This window comes from Rana temporaria, chromosome 11, assembly GCF_905171775.1.
Source record: "Rana temporaria chromosome 11, aRanTem1.1, whole genome shotgun sequence".
Taxonomy (NCBI): Eukaryota; Metazoa; Chordata; class Amphibia; order Anura; family Ranidae; genus Rana; species Rana temporaria.
This window is the reverse complement of record NC_053499.1, coordinates 70,412,762-70,427,838: the sequence shown is the minus strand read 5'-3', so window position 1 is coordinate 70,427,838 and position 15,077 is coordinate 70,412,762. Positions and strand designations below refer to the sequence as shown.

Genomic DNA, 15,077 nt, shown 5'->3' with positions numbered 1-15,077 from the left:
CCTATATGGTACAACCCCTTGTTCAACCACCAGCCAAACCTTTTGGGTTGAAAACCTGGTGGAAACAGGGGATTGCCAAAAAGAGGAGCTACCGGGATATGTGCGGAGCACAAAGGCCATCTCCTAAAGCTTGTGTCCCACACATGTAATGAGTGGGAGAGCATATGGCACAGTATAGCTTTACGATGTTTTGGTGGAATCCAAAGGACAAGATCTATTGAATGTGGAGAACACGCCTGGACCCCTATAAAAACCCAATCTGGTCAATAATGTCGGCTATGAAGTTGGCATAATTGGGCGAGCTGTGCAGCCACATAGTATTTCCTAAAATGCCTAGTCGGCCTGAACCCCTAGGAGAATACATTGTGGTCTGAGCTATTATGGAACCTTTGGTTCCCCAAATGTAATGAAAGATTTTTGATTGAAATTGTTGCATGGTATGAACAAGGACCTGGATAGGCAAAGTGCAAATATAATATAGTAACCTAGGTAGAACTGTCCTCTTTACTGAGGTGATACTACCTATCCATGACAGATTCACATCAGACCATGCCTGCATGTCCTCTAAAAGCTTAGAGAACAAAGTTGGATAGTTAGCTTTGCAAAGAGAAGAAATTGTGGGGGGCAGTCAGATTCCTAAATACGGAAGGGATGTCTGCTGCCACTGAAAAGGGTATTGAGTCTGCATACTCTGCAAGGTCGAGGTTTATCAAATTGGTATTCAGTGCCTCTGATTTATCCCGGTTGGCCATTAACCACAGATCATCTACGAATAAAGCACACTTATGGCTCCTTGCCCCACTCTATATTCCTAAAATGTCTGGGTTTTGACGTATTGCGATTGCAAGGGTATCAATAGCTATGACAAACAATATGGGAGGTAACGGGCATCCCTGCCGAGTACCCTATGAGATTTGTATCAGACCCAATCTATGGCCACACATAACTATCTGGGCTGTAGGTGAGCTGTATAATGAGTGTAGCGAGCCCAAGAACTTAGGACCGAAATTTAATCTCAACAACACCCGGAAAAGGACGGGCCAGCGATGGGGAGTTTTAAGGCTTTTCGAATGTTAATGCACAGCAGCACCCCTGTCCTATTCGTCCTGCCATCCCAGGAGGAGCGAACTATGGAAAGGAGGTCGGCAGCCTGTCTATGTGGCAGAAAGCCCATCTGATCAGAATGTATATAGTGAGCTAGAAATGTCAATAGCCAGTTCGGCAACATTTTGGTGAATTTTTTCAGGTCATTGTTGATTAAGAATATTGGACAGTAGTTTTCTATGTCACTGTGGTATTTGTGGGGTTTAAGGATGAGGGTAATAAATGCTCTATTAGAGTCTGCGTCTATTGGACCACCCTGTTGAATGGCTTTGAATAATTGTGTTATGGTGAGGGCCCGTAAGGAAGCATGTTTTTTGTAGTACAGGGATGTAAACCCGTCTGGGCCCTGTGCTTTGCCCAAAAGGGCCTGTTTAATGGCCCCCAAAACCTCCTCCACCCGTGATTTCCTTTTCTAGAAGATCTCTATGTCCATCTGTTAGGACTGGAATGGGAAGCTGGTCAACAAAGTCATCAAACTCCAGCTGGGCAGCTGGTTGTTGTAAATATTTCAAGTATGCATCTTGTCTTTGGTTACCACGCAAAATGTCCAGCTGTCATATGATCACAGATACTGGCAACAAGCATTTAATATTCCTAGGTCTCTCACTGAGTAAGATTGGTGGTCCTTTTTGCATGACTCTGGTGATGGTTGCATTATGTTTGTTCAGAATTGGCAGAGCACAGGTTCACTTAAACGCTAAAACATAACTCCTTAAACCACAGCTCTAACTCTTAACCCCTGAAAATGTATCAACCCCCTTAAATATGCACGTATGTGTTTGGGCATTGAAATACGCTGACATTCCTGGAGACAAATGCTTTAAAAACTAGTAGTGGTAATTTTACAGCATCACAAATTTCAACTGCATCTGTGTAACATAGCTAATCATTAAAAAATACAAAATAAATATTGCTGTATTCAAAATGCAGGAGGATCACACTGAGTAATATCAGTGACTCCAATGTTTTATATTTTTATGATCTAGCTGTATAATGAGACATAGATTCAACAACTGAAGTAAAGCAGCCTGTTTTCTATCTTTTAGACCCTGGTTTGGTAAATCGGATGACTTTTATGCCTTCCTGCTTTTTTTCACTGCCGATGGCCTGGAAAGAGAGGTAAAACACAATATTTCTTATTTTCTGTTTCATGTCCATCTTGCCCTAACTTAGATGTAAACTAAATATACTTAGCATAATATAATGCTATTTTCAGTAAAGCTATATCATTATTGTATACCAACAGTCTCCCTGGGTTTATCTGTTTAGGTTAGCTGCTTGAAGAAAGTAAATTACCTTTGTAAATGTATTAGTTGACGCATGTTTTGTTTTTCAGTACCGAACCCTCAGAATACCTAAGATCCGGAATTATTTCTTATGTGCCAGTGTAGTGTTCTTGTGCATATTCTTGATCCAAATTTTGGTCATGCCAAGGTTGGTACATATGCTACTAATAAAAAAAAAAGTTTTATTCCGCTATAATATTATTTCTTATCGCTGGAAAATTAGGTCACATATACGTTAGAATTTGGTATTGGATTTGTTTTCTTACATATAGGGTTGATTTAGATTTAGATGATGTAAGATAAACAACCACATCTCATCTAATACTTTTAATTAACATATACATTAAAATAAATCGGAACACACTGCCTAGAAAAAAATGTGTCTGTCCTTTTCAGAGAGGTTATTTTTTGAGTTTTTTTTAAAAAATAGGTATATTTGGCAGTCATTTTGTGAACTTTAGGTCTTTAATTAAGCCAGTAATTACCTTAACTGACAAATGCAAATGAGAGAGAATGTAAAAGTTAAAAATTTAACATTTCAGTGGATGTATTAGTGGTTATTCATTGACATGCCAAAATGTAAACAATACTTTACGTAAAGTGGTTGCAAACCCTTACATATACCCAGTGAAGTGTCTGGCTTCAGGTGATACACAGAGATTAAACAAATCCTCCAACATAAGTTGTACCTGTTTGAAAGTCCAGAATTTATAAAGCTTGTCTGAGCTTTCAGAAAACAGGGGATGGAGAACTGAAGTTACACACTGCAGAGCTCAGTGAGGAGAGCTCTGAGAGCTGACTGGTGAGAAGGAACACACGCCCTCTTCACACAGTTCACCGGATCAGAGCTGAAGCTATCATTTGCAAGCTGTGTGCTGGAGATAACTTCCCTGTCACTTTTTTCTCTTGGTGTGGGGAAAAAATGCGAGAAGTGGTTCATGCTGATAGCAGAGGAATGAAGAAGCAGACAGAAGTGACACTTAGGGGGTAATTTACTAAAACTGGTGCACATAGAATCAGGTGCAGTTGTGGATATTAACCAAATTGGCCTCTAGGTTTTATTGTCAAAGTGTAATCAAACAAGCCGAAGTTAGAAGCTGATTGGTTACTATGCACAGCTACACCAGATTCTGTGTGCACACGTTTTAGTAAATCTCTCCCTTAGTGTCCTTAAGACAAGTTCACACTATAGAGGGATATACTTTGTTCATATTTCATGTCTGAGGTTTGCAACCACTTTAAGTTCTACTTTCTCATGAAGCCAGTTTGTTTTTGAGACAGAACTATACAGCGTGAAATATAAGTATTGAACATGGCACGTTTTTCTAGGTAAATCTATTTCTAAAGGTGCTATTGACATGCATTTTTCATCATATGTGAAGTTATGTGTAATCAAATGGAATGACTCAGGATAAATGTTATGAAACACATGAAGAAAGGCAAGTGCAAAAAGGCATGGAAAGCCAAGACACCAGCTGAAATCTATCAGTAATTAGAAAGCAGTCTTGCCCCGTGTCAGTGCAAATTAATATCAGTCTCAACCGATGGCCTATAAAAAGGAGTCTCATTGCCTAGGTGTCACACAAGAAACATCTAATGATGGGTAAAAGCAAAGAGCCCTCAAGACCTTTGCAACATTATTGTTGCAAAACATACTGATGACATTGGTTACAGAAGCATTTCTAAACTTCTGAATGTTCCAGGGAGCACTGTTGGAGCCATAACCCGGAAGTTGAAAGAACATAATTTCACCATAAACCAGCTATGACCAGGTGCTCCTCACAAGATTTCTGACACAGGAGTGAAAAGCATTATCAGAAAAGTTGTCCAATTTGTGGAGCACTTCAGAAAGACCTGGAATTAGCAGGTACAATAGTTTCAAAGAAAACAATAAGTAATGCACTCAACCGCTATAGCCTGTATGCACACTCACCATGCAAGACTCCATTGCTGGGAAAAAAAAGGCATGTTGAAACTTGTTTAAATTTGCTGCACAACATTTAGACAAGCCTGTGAAATACTGGGAGAATATGGTCTGGTCAGATGAGACTAAAATTGAGCTGTCATAATACACACCATGTTTGGAGGTCAAATGGCACTGCACATCACCCCAAAAACACCTTCATACCAACAGTAAAGTTTGGTGGTTGGAACATCATGGTGTGGGGCTGCTTTTCCACATACGATACTGGCAAACTTCATGTCATTGAAGGAAGGATGAGTGGAAAAATGTACCAAGGCATTCTTGATAAAAATCTGCTGAAATTACCAGGACGATGAAGATTATTATTATACAGGATTTATATAGCGCCAACAGTTTTTGCAGCGCTTAAACAAGGGTGGACATTTCAGCAAAACGTTCCCAAACACAAAGCCAAGGAAAGGCTCACTTGGTTCCAAAGAAAGAAAATAAAACTGCAAGAATGTCCCAGCCAATCACCTGACTTGAATCCAATAGAAAATCTATGGAAAGAACTAATAATCAGAGTTCATAGAAGAGGCCCATGAAACTTCAAGATTTGAAGACTGTGTGGAAGAATGGGCCAAAATCACACCTGAGCAATGCATAAAACTAGTTTCTCCTTACAGGAGGGGCTTTGAAGCTGTAATTGCCAACAAAGGATTTTGTACGAAGTATTAAATAAATGTTAGCGCGTTAATTAGCTTTTACTGTGTCATTCAATTTTATTACACATAACTTTAATTTCTGAAATTCTTTTTTTCTTTTTTTGTATGTATAGTTTGCATGGGTTGTTACTGACATGTGGTGAACATTTCATGACAATATAAATATATTTACCTAGAAAAATGGTGATGTGTTCCTGTATGTCTAAGCTGGACCTTCCCCACAAACCCTTGCCTTTCTCCCCCCCCCCCCACTTTTTTTTTATTATTTTCTTCTTCTTTCTCTCTTCTTTGCTTCTTTCCACTCTGTCTCTTTCTATATCAATAAAGCATGTCTTGAAACTTATAGAGGTATGTTAATAGAGCACAATGTTTGGCTTTTATGTCATTGTTGCCACTTTTTGCCATGTCACTATTATAGCTGATGGTTATGTCTACCATTTCAATCTAAACGCTTTTCATATTGTTGAACCATTGCTCTCAAATGATATAACTTGTATCAGAGATTGCATCTTACCTCTTTAGGCCCCTTTCACATGTTTGCGGATGAAAAAGGGACATACATTGGTCCCTATGTGATTGCGGGTGTCAGCAGATAAACATCCGCTGACACCCGTAATCACCCGCCTCCGCAAAGTTCCGATTTTGCGCACGGAAGAAAACCCTATTTTTTTTCGTCTGCAGATCGGATCGGATGAACACGGACACACGGTCCGTGTTCATCCAATCCCCCCATAGGGGAGAGCGGAGAAAAGACAGGGCGGTCCGTGCACAGTGTGCGAGGGCCGCCCTGTCAGCCGCTGGCTCAGCGAGGATATATGGAGCGATCCCCGCTGACCTTACGGACACACGGAGGTGGATCATTACTGATCCGCCCCGTGTGAAAGGGCCCTTAATAAACACTGGCTTTAATAAAAGTTGAAAATGCATGGCAGATAGCACTTGAGCAGAAATAACATGGCACTTAGAGTTGAACTCCAGGAAAATAAACAACCGTAAAATAAAAGGTTAAACTATAGATGTGTAAACTGTATTACCTGCTGAAAATTTTACCAATTTGTAATTCTGTTGAGCCAGTCTTTGGTTCTTGCATCCCTGTCTGTCAGCACAGCTAGGGCTCTTTTCTCAGAGACAATCCTGCATACAACAGTTCAAAAAGTAAAAGTTTATATTTATGAACCTGCAACCCAATCTTAGTACCTGTGAGCCTCCAGATCATGCTTGCACATCGACCTTTGTAGGTCTATGAGTGACCTATGAGCATGTTTAGATACAAATATAATCTAGTCAGTTTTTCAGTTCATGTAATGGAATAGAATTAGATTTTTAGTCACCAGTCTTGGGCACAGGTTTCCAAATGCTAGGCAACCATTCACTTTATTGAAATATTGACAACCTTCTCTCTTGCAGGAGTGTGAAACTAGGAGTTTCATTTGCTGTGGTGTCATTGATAATGGTTTGCGTGTTGCTTATTTGCTATGCAGACAAATGTGCGGTAAGTCCCACTTTGCTAACTGGTTACCCATAGAGTTGTTGGTGGAACTGATTTACAAAAACTGGAGCATAACAGCCAGAATTGACAGGTTACCCAACCTGTGGACAATCATGCTGGTTTTCTTTGTGCCAGTTTTTGAAAATCAGTCTGGTGGTTTATATGAATACAATAGTAATAACAGATTGTCTGTGTTTTCCAGCGTTTCTGTGGGGAAAGTTCGCCTATGTCACATTCACTACACTCTATAGCAGAAATGGTAGAAACTAAACCTCTAGTGAGAGTTCCATTGGCTATGTTGACTATAGCAGCACTCCTAGCAATTGCTATTCTTAATTTGGTAAGCCTTCTTAATTTCATCTGTAAGCATTATGGACTGTTAAATATTCCTTAGTAATAATGATAATTTATGTTTGTTGTTTCAGCCTTTAGACCAAACTCTACAGAAATGCAATGGCTCTAGCTTGGGGACAAACAACTGTCAAAGCATACCAGTAAGTTTTTTCAAAATTTTGTGTAAGAGAAAAACTAATAACATATGAATCTGTGTATAAAATGACATATTCTTTTTTGATTATTGAGGGGCACAGCTAGATCCATAAATTATTACCAGTGGAATATAGTGCCGCTGGTAAAGATCTGTGGATCTGACTGTGTCTCTAAATGAACTCAGAGTATGGTGACTCTTATAAATCTCCAAAAAAATTCCCAGAAGATGTGTAACTTTGTAGTAGGTTCACCGTTTTACCTAAGGAAGTGAGTAAATTGATTACACATTTCTAGCCTAATTGCAATAGCAAAATGTTGGCATAAATCGACCACTACTTTGGAAATAGTCAAGAACGAATTTAACTGGATTATGGCTAAAGACAAATTAGCATTTAATCATTTGCAAATTACATTTGAAGTGATATGGGGTCCATAGATCCGATATATTTCAACGCCCTAGAGCTGCCATGGAGTCCCCACTCATCCCTTTTCTTTTCCTTGGCTTTTATTTTCTTTATTCTTTGCTTTTCTCTTCTTGTCTGGCTGTATCATCTTGTCATCTTGAACACTTTGTTTATCAGTTAATATGCTTACGCTGTAAACTAAAAATATTTCTAGAGAATCCCCCCTGGCACCTCACCACCTTACCACTTTGGTGGGCCCAAAGGCATTGCTGCAAGGCATTGGCTGCAAATTCACCCTTTGGGGCTGATAATGTTGGGGCACATTATCCTGCTGAATTAGGCCACTGCCATCAGGGAATGCCATTTCCGTGAAGGTATTTACTTGTTCATCAACGATGTTTAGGTAGGTGGTACATGTTAAAATGAGATGGGCTGAACGACCCCTGGTTCAGTTTGGTTCGTGCTAGAACTCTAGAACATCGCAAAAGTTTGGACCTGAGCGACAAACCCCATTGAAATCTATGGGACCCAAACTTAAAAAATCAAAAGTCCTAATTTTGAAGGCTTTTATGCAAGCTATTGGCGGGCCCAGCTACTGCACTGGGGAACCAATGCAAAAAAACTTTTAAAAAATATTCCTTTAAATATAGTGCCTGGGGGTCTTGCTGCAGCAAAACATCACCTGCAGCAAAGCTTATATTTATAAGCAAAACAAATTACATTTAAATTGATTTCCCCTATCAGCTTTCTTTATTTAGTAAACAATGGCTTGGGGAGCCAGTCTGTATGATGAGACCACATTTTAGTGCACTTGGAACAAGATTAGAGATTTTTTGGATAAATTCTGGTGTCTCTTTGGCAGACTTTGGATGGAAATAACACATTTTTGCACCACAGTAAGAGCAAGCCTTATGTGAAGAAGCCAAATTATGATACACTCAGGCCAAGACTAACATTTTTTTTTAGATAAAGTCTGGTGTCTCTTTCTTAGACTTTGGATAGAAGTAACAGATGTGAAAAAATTTAAGGTAAATTGGGTATCTGGCGCTCCAGGAGGCAATGCCCTTAGTTTGTAATAATGTACATTTGATTAGTCAGTCTTGAGGTAAAAACAAAGTTGAACCACGGTAAGGAGGTGATTTAAAAAGAGACAGCCATTTTCATGCCTTGTACACAAAACAATTTTTCTCGGCAGGAAAAAAAAAGAAATTTTCCCAACGTGATTCCTCTCCAGCCTTACTTGCGTACACACGTTCATGTAAAAAAAAGTCAGACCAAAGCGCGGTGACGTACGATGGGACTATAAAGTGGAAGTTATTTCCAAATGGCGCCACCCTTTGGGCTGCTTTTGGGCTGCATACTTGATTCTGAGCATGCACGTTTTTTCCCCTCGGAAAAGCAATCACACAACCGTTTTTCGTGACGAGAAAAAGACTGAAAGGAAACACAACGAGAAAAAAGAGAGCTGGTTTCATTTTTTTTGCGGGCATTTTTTTTCGTAGAGAAAATTGCTAGGGAGCATACACACGACCTGTTTTCACGACCAATAAAAAAATTGCAGTTTTCTCGTCGTGAAAACCGTTTGTGTGTACAAGGCATAAGAGTGTGTCCAGCAACTCTGCAAAACCTATAAAAGAAACAAGGGGGGAGGCGACTCTCTAAGTGTAGTATTAAAACAGTAACATTTATTACACAAGATTAAAACCACTTACAAGATATAAGTGGGAGTCATGCTCATCATAAGTCAGGACTACTTACTTTTGATGAGCATGACTCCTACTTATATCTTGTAAGTGTTTTTAATCTTGTGCAATGAATGTTACTGTTTTAATACTATACATGGGGAGGTGCCTCTCCCCTTGTTTCTTTTAGATGTGAAAAAATTGGGCTTTGGGTGTTGGTGGTGCCTTCACACCGTAACCTTCTAGAGGTACTCTTGATAAAAGCAAGAATTGCCCTTGCTGTAAAAAAAATTCAGTTTAACGCCCCTGTCACACAGTTTCTGAAAAATTGGGTTTTGGGTGTTGGTGGTTCCTTTCCCCCCATAACCTTCTAGAGGTACTCTTCATGAAAGCAAGAATTGGCCTTGCTCTAAAAAATAGAAATTTGATGCACTTGTCAAACAGTTGCGGAAAAATTAGTTCTTGGGTGTTCATTGTGCCAATGAAACCTATACCCAAAAAAAATAAGATAAAATCAACAGCACAAAGCTATGCAGCCTAGACAGTCTTGCAGAGATTTTCGATCCTAATAACACTTAATCAGTGACATCGGCATCAGGGGATTGATAGGTGCTGCTAGCTAATTCAGGACAGATTCATTTTGACAAATGTCAGCGGGTTAACGTAGTCTGTGCACTTTTATCTGTCACCAAACGTCTGGCAGCACTGAATGACCGTTCGGAAAGCACGCTAGATTCAGGGCATTTCAGGAGCTCAATTACATACTGGGCAAGTTCTGGCCAGTGGTCTAGTCTCATGACCCAGAAACCCAGTAGATTGTCTACTGGAAAGCTCTCTGTGTCTGTTTTCGCCCCTAGATAATTTTCCACCAGACGCTGCCAATGGGATGTTGCCCTGGGAGCCAAGGACTAAAAAAAATTTGAAATGTATCACTGAGGTGGCCCCCTTCTCCACTGCTCCTCCTTTCACCAACAGAGGCCTCAAAACATGTTTTTTCAATGATACTGTAACCTACCAGAGTCTGAAAAGGCATTACATAAGCTCCTCCTTAAGGTGTGCTCAAGATATTTCATCCTGTGTTCCCTCTGCAAGGGCAGGAAGACTTCCGAGACTTTGCCCTTGTAACGGTGGTCAAGGAGGGTTACCAATCAATTATGATCCTTATCCTTGATGCCACAAATTCTCAGGTCATTTCGCAGGCTTTGACGAATAAGGGAGCCCATGCACCAAATGTTTGCGAAGCCATGAGAAGCAGAGTCCTCTGGGTCACTTAGGATTACAGTATATGGAACTGCCTCCCCCCAGCCACGTACTACTCTCAAGGTTTCTGGGGACTGAAAACCATCTCTTAAGGTTTGATATATGTCTTCCTGTACTTCATTGCCTCCAAAACTGCCAGAATCGCATGCATGGTGTCTGCATAAAGTGGGCCTTGAGAGGAAAGGAGGACAACCTCTTCCTCCTACTGCTGTGCTTTGAGTGCCCTGTCCATAATGCCAAACAGACTATGCTCCAACAGGAACATAAGGGGGATTGTGTCACTGATGCATGCACTGTCACGGCTCACCATCCTTATTGCCTCCTCAAATGGTGACAGCGTGCATCATTTATCAGCAGCCATTGACGTGGGGAAATAAAGCTGAGCTACCCTGAGCCTGTCCTTGTGCCATACTTACACCGGTACTCGTTGATGGCCCTCTGCTGCATGTGCAGCATGTCAGAAATCAGGCAATTTATGAGCAGGTGAAATTCCCGCTGAATTTCAGCCACCGAACACTGGCTGTGTAGGACTGCCTGTAATGGCTGCAGATCTTGCAAACCTGGGTACCCGTTTAAGAAACACTGTACCACCAAATTGAGGACATGTGCCAGGCATCTCACGTGCCAACTTTTGCTGTCGAAGGACGGACGGAAGATTAGTGCCATTATCGCACACCACCATTCTTAGCTTAAGCTTCCATGGCGGGAACCACCTCTGGGCCTGCCCCCACAGAGCTAAATTAATCTCTGCTCTGGTGTGGCTCTTGTCCCCTAGACAGACCAGCTGAAGCACTATATGGCATCTTTTATCCTGAATTGTTGAATGGCCTCTTGAATGCTGGTGGTTCATCAGACAATCCAGCAGAGGAGGGCATGGAGCAGGTGGAGCTGAGAGATCTCGCATCATCACCAGCAGCTGTATGGAGATGTGGTGGCAAAACAAGCTCCAGCACTGAGCCCTGTCCTGCATCCTTGCTAGTTGCAAACAGGACCATGTGTCAGCAGTAATGTGGACCTTGCGACTGACTGCCTTGTCCAACGATGCCAAAACATTGCCTTCCACGTGATGATACAGAGCTGGAATGGCCTTACGTGCAAAGAAATAGTGACTGGGAACCTGCCATTGTGGTACAGCACATTCTTCAAATTCACAGAAGGGGGCAGAATCCACTAGATGGAAAGGCAGTTTTAAAGCCAGCAATTTGGACAAGCTGGAATTTAGACGTTTGGCATGTGGGTGTCAGGGAGTATATATTTGTTTCCCCTGCAGCAGCTGGAACAGAGAAATGTGCCTGCTATACTCTACAGCTGGTGGTGTGCTAATGGCAGATGTGTTGCAAGGACCTGTGACACCCTTTGCTATACCATCATCCCTGTCAGTGGAGGCTGCTGAGAGGTCATGAGATATAGCGGGAGGAGAAGAATTGTGTCCCTTGTGTGTGGCTTTCAGGTGCCTTTGTCAATGGCTGAGTGGTGGAAGGTTAAATGCCCTATCAAGTATGTGGTACCCAAATAGCTGGTGTTTTTGCCACACTTGATTTTCTTGCAGATTGCAACAGTGTGATCTGCTGCACATGTGCTAAAAATGGGCCACATAGCTGAGCTCTGGGAAGTGGACCAGAAGATAACAGACCCACAATTTGATGGAATAGGTTGGCTGCTCTCTACTCCATGATGGCTTCCTCTGGAGGTCTGGAGGACCTCCTGCCTCGTTTGGGTTGTTTCTTCCCCTCACTTTCCTCCTCTACTCTATTAGGCACCCAATAGCAATATGCTGTGGTTGGGGGAACATGACTGCCAATTTGTTGTTAATCAATGTTCTCCCCTCTCTGTACGCTCATGTTGCTCCCTTCCTCTATCTCAGAATCAACATCAGAATCAAGTAATGTCTGTGTCTTCAAGAAGCAAGTGGCTGACGCTGTGTTCAAATAATGCTGCTGACTCCATGCATGATGCTTGGGCTATGGCAGGAGTAGCTGTGGACAAGGAGGCAGAATAAGCTGCTCTGGCAGCTGCGGTATACTGTGAACTGGTGTCAGTTTGGATCATAGAGAATGAGGAGGATGAGGATGGTTTAGTAAGCCAGTTCACCTCCTCCTCTGCATGCTGTGGCTGGATAGCATGGGCAACATCACTAAACAGAGACAAATGGGCCCTGCGCGTGGACAGACCATGTCCACCTTTGCCTGTGGACAAAGATGCTGCTAGCCCCCTTATATAGTGGCATGGGAATGTCTTCCTCTCCTTGTTGGCCTTCTAGATGGGGGGCTTATTAGATAGGGAGGCTTATTACCTAAATTTAAAGGAAACCTAAAAATGTGTGTTTGGTGCACTTTAAATTGAGGACTGACGCTGACAGAAATGTAAAAATTATAAAAAAAAAATGAAAAAGGGGGAAATACCAGCGTCGCAGTCAGAAAAACTGCGACTGACAATAAAAAAAAAGGGGGACAATAAAAAAAGACAAAAAAACCCCAAAAAACATGAATCAATAAATAAATAAGAAAATGTGACTGTGACAGTGGCACTAATATGCAGCAGTGTCTGTAGTTTATTTAATTTTTATTTTTCAAATTTAACTTTTAAATATTTTTTTTTTAAGCCCTGTGGGGGGGGGGAATTTGGTGGGGTATTAGGGGTCTAACCAGACCTCTGATATCATCCATTTGAGACAGAGAAAGAGACTGAGGACTCAATTTCCCCAGCCCCTTTCTCAGCAGCCTCACCTGCGCTGGAGATGAATGGACAGGAGACAGAGGCTCCTCTCCATTTATAAACTGAAGCATTGTAAACACAGTTTACGATGCTCAGTTATAAATGGACAGAGGCAGTGATGCACTGTGAAGCGTGCAGTGCACTGTGGGCTGCTCGGCGGGCAAACATCCAGCCGATCGACCCGCAAATTCGGGGGTGTTCAGCGGACCAGCGATGTTCAGGCCTAACTTTTGCTCTGCTGGAAGTACATGAATGACAGGACCAAGGTTTCCCAGCAGAACATTGCCCAAAGCATCACACTGCCTCTGCCAACTTATCTTTTTCACATAGTGCATCCTGGTGCTGTCTCTTCCCTGGGTAGGTGATGCACATGCTCCCAGCCATCCACACGATGTAAAGGAAAATGTGATTCATCAGGCTAGACCACCTTCTTCCATTGCTCTTTGGTCCAGTTCTGATGCTCATGTGCCCATTTTAGGTGCTTTTGACTATGCAGCCCCATACACAACAAACTGTGATACCCATTTTTTCTGCTTTCAATACATCAACCTCATGAATAACATGTTTACTTGCTGCCTGATCTATTTCATTTTCAGATGCAAGTGTAATGAGCTGATCAATGTTATTGACTTAACCTGTCAGTGATCCTAAACTAATGGCTAATCGGTATATAATACAATTACATGTGTGTGTATTAGTAGAGGTTACATTTGTGTGATATGTTGACTTTGTGTATTTTCAGTGCTTTGTATTATCTTTGCAAAAAGCAGAAATGTAATTATATGTTATCTTTTGTTCTAGTATTACATATACTGCTGTATTTTGGGTTTCATTGCATGCTCGGTGTTCCTGAGAATGAGCTTTGAGCTGAAGATGCTCCTCCTGTTTGCTGCCTTCATAGTGTACAATGTCATCATCTTTCATACGCATTCTGCCTTGTTCAAAAATGCTTTACTGACCAACAGCAACAGGTAAGAGTGTAAATGGTCCACTGCAAAGTATAGGTATAATTTATTTCAGGTACTTATACAGCACCGTCAGTTTATGCAGCACTTTACATATACATTGTACATTCTCATCAAGGAGCTTACAATCTAAGGTCCCTAAATCACATTCATACATGCACATACAAGGACCAATTTAGACAGGAACCAGTTAACCTACCAGCATGTCTTTTTTGGGTATAGGAGGAAACCAGAGTACCCAGAGGAAACACACGCAGGCACAGGGAGAATGTGCAAACTCCAGGCAGAATAATTTTTTTCGTGCATCATGTTAATTTCACAGTAAAAAATGTTTTATATTTAATCTAGTGTACTTGTGTGCCCTTATTGACTAGAAAATTGGTGAACTTAGGGAAGTTTAACCACAGCTTTTTTTGGCTATATTTCTGTAGGTCACAGGAGTACAGTTCATTTGCACTCCTGTGACCCGTGGCTAATGTCACAGAATCTATCAAAGATCCCAACTATATGGTCAGGATCCACCCAGAAGCCTCTTGGTGATCTGCTGAAAGCCTTAGCCAGCCTCTGCCTCCCCCTCCAAGGCAAGGCAGAAAGCCAGAGACTCAAGCTGTGTACAGACGATCGGACTTTCCGACAACAAAACCATGGATTTTTTTCCGACGGATATTCGCTCAAATGTTGGAAATTCCAAACGTCAAGAACGCGGTGACGTACAAGACGTACGACGAGCTGAGAAAAATTAAGTTCAATAGCCAGTGCGGCTCTTCTGCTTGATTCCGAGCATGATCAGAATTTCCACAACAAGTTTTGTTGTTGGAAAATTTGAGAACCAGCTCTCAAACATTTGTTGTCGGAAATTCCGACAGCAAATGTTCGATGGAGCATACACGCGGTCAGATTTTTCGACAACAAGCTCACATCGAACATTTGTTGTCGGAAATTCCAACTGTGTGTACGTGGCATCACAGTTACGGCTCTCTGCTCAGAGTAGAGGGGGGAACTGAGTGATCAGTGGTGGTTGATCGCTCAGTTCTCACTGCAGAGCCAGTGGGGGA

At 41.6% G+C, this 15,077-nt stretch overlaps 1 protein-coding gene across 2 annotated transcripts in view; it reads left to right on the top strand.

Annotated features, from left to right (window-relative positions):
* Positions 1-15,077, top strand: part of ADCY7 (adenylate cyclase 7) — a 336,616-nt gene that overhangs the window by 297,951 nt on the left and 23,588 nt on the right. For both annotated transcript variants that reach the window (XM_040328713.1, XM_040328712.1), the window contains 6 exons: positions 2,151-2,223; positions 2,441-2,538; positions 6,426-6,510; positions 6,710-6,847; positions 6,933-7,001; positions 13,859-14,028. In XM_040328713.1, the coding sequence (XP_040184647.1) occupies positions 2,151-2,223; positions 2,441-2,538; positions 6,426-6,510; positions 6,710-6,847; positions 6,933-7,001; positions 13,859-14,028 (633 nt within the window). The remainder of the gene's footprint in view (positions 1-2,150; positions 2,224-2,440; positions 2,539-6,425; positions 6,511-6,709; positions 6,848-6,932; positions 7,002-13,858; positions 14,029-15,077) is intronic.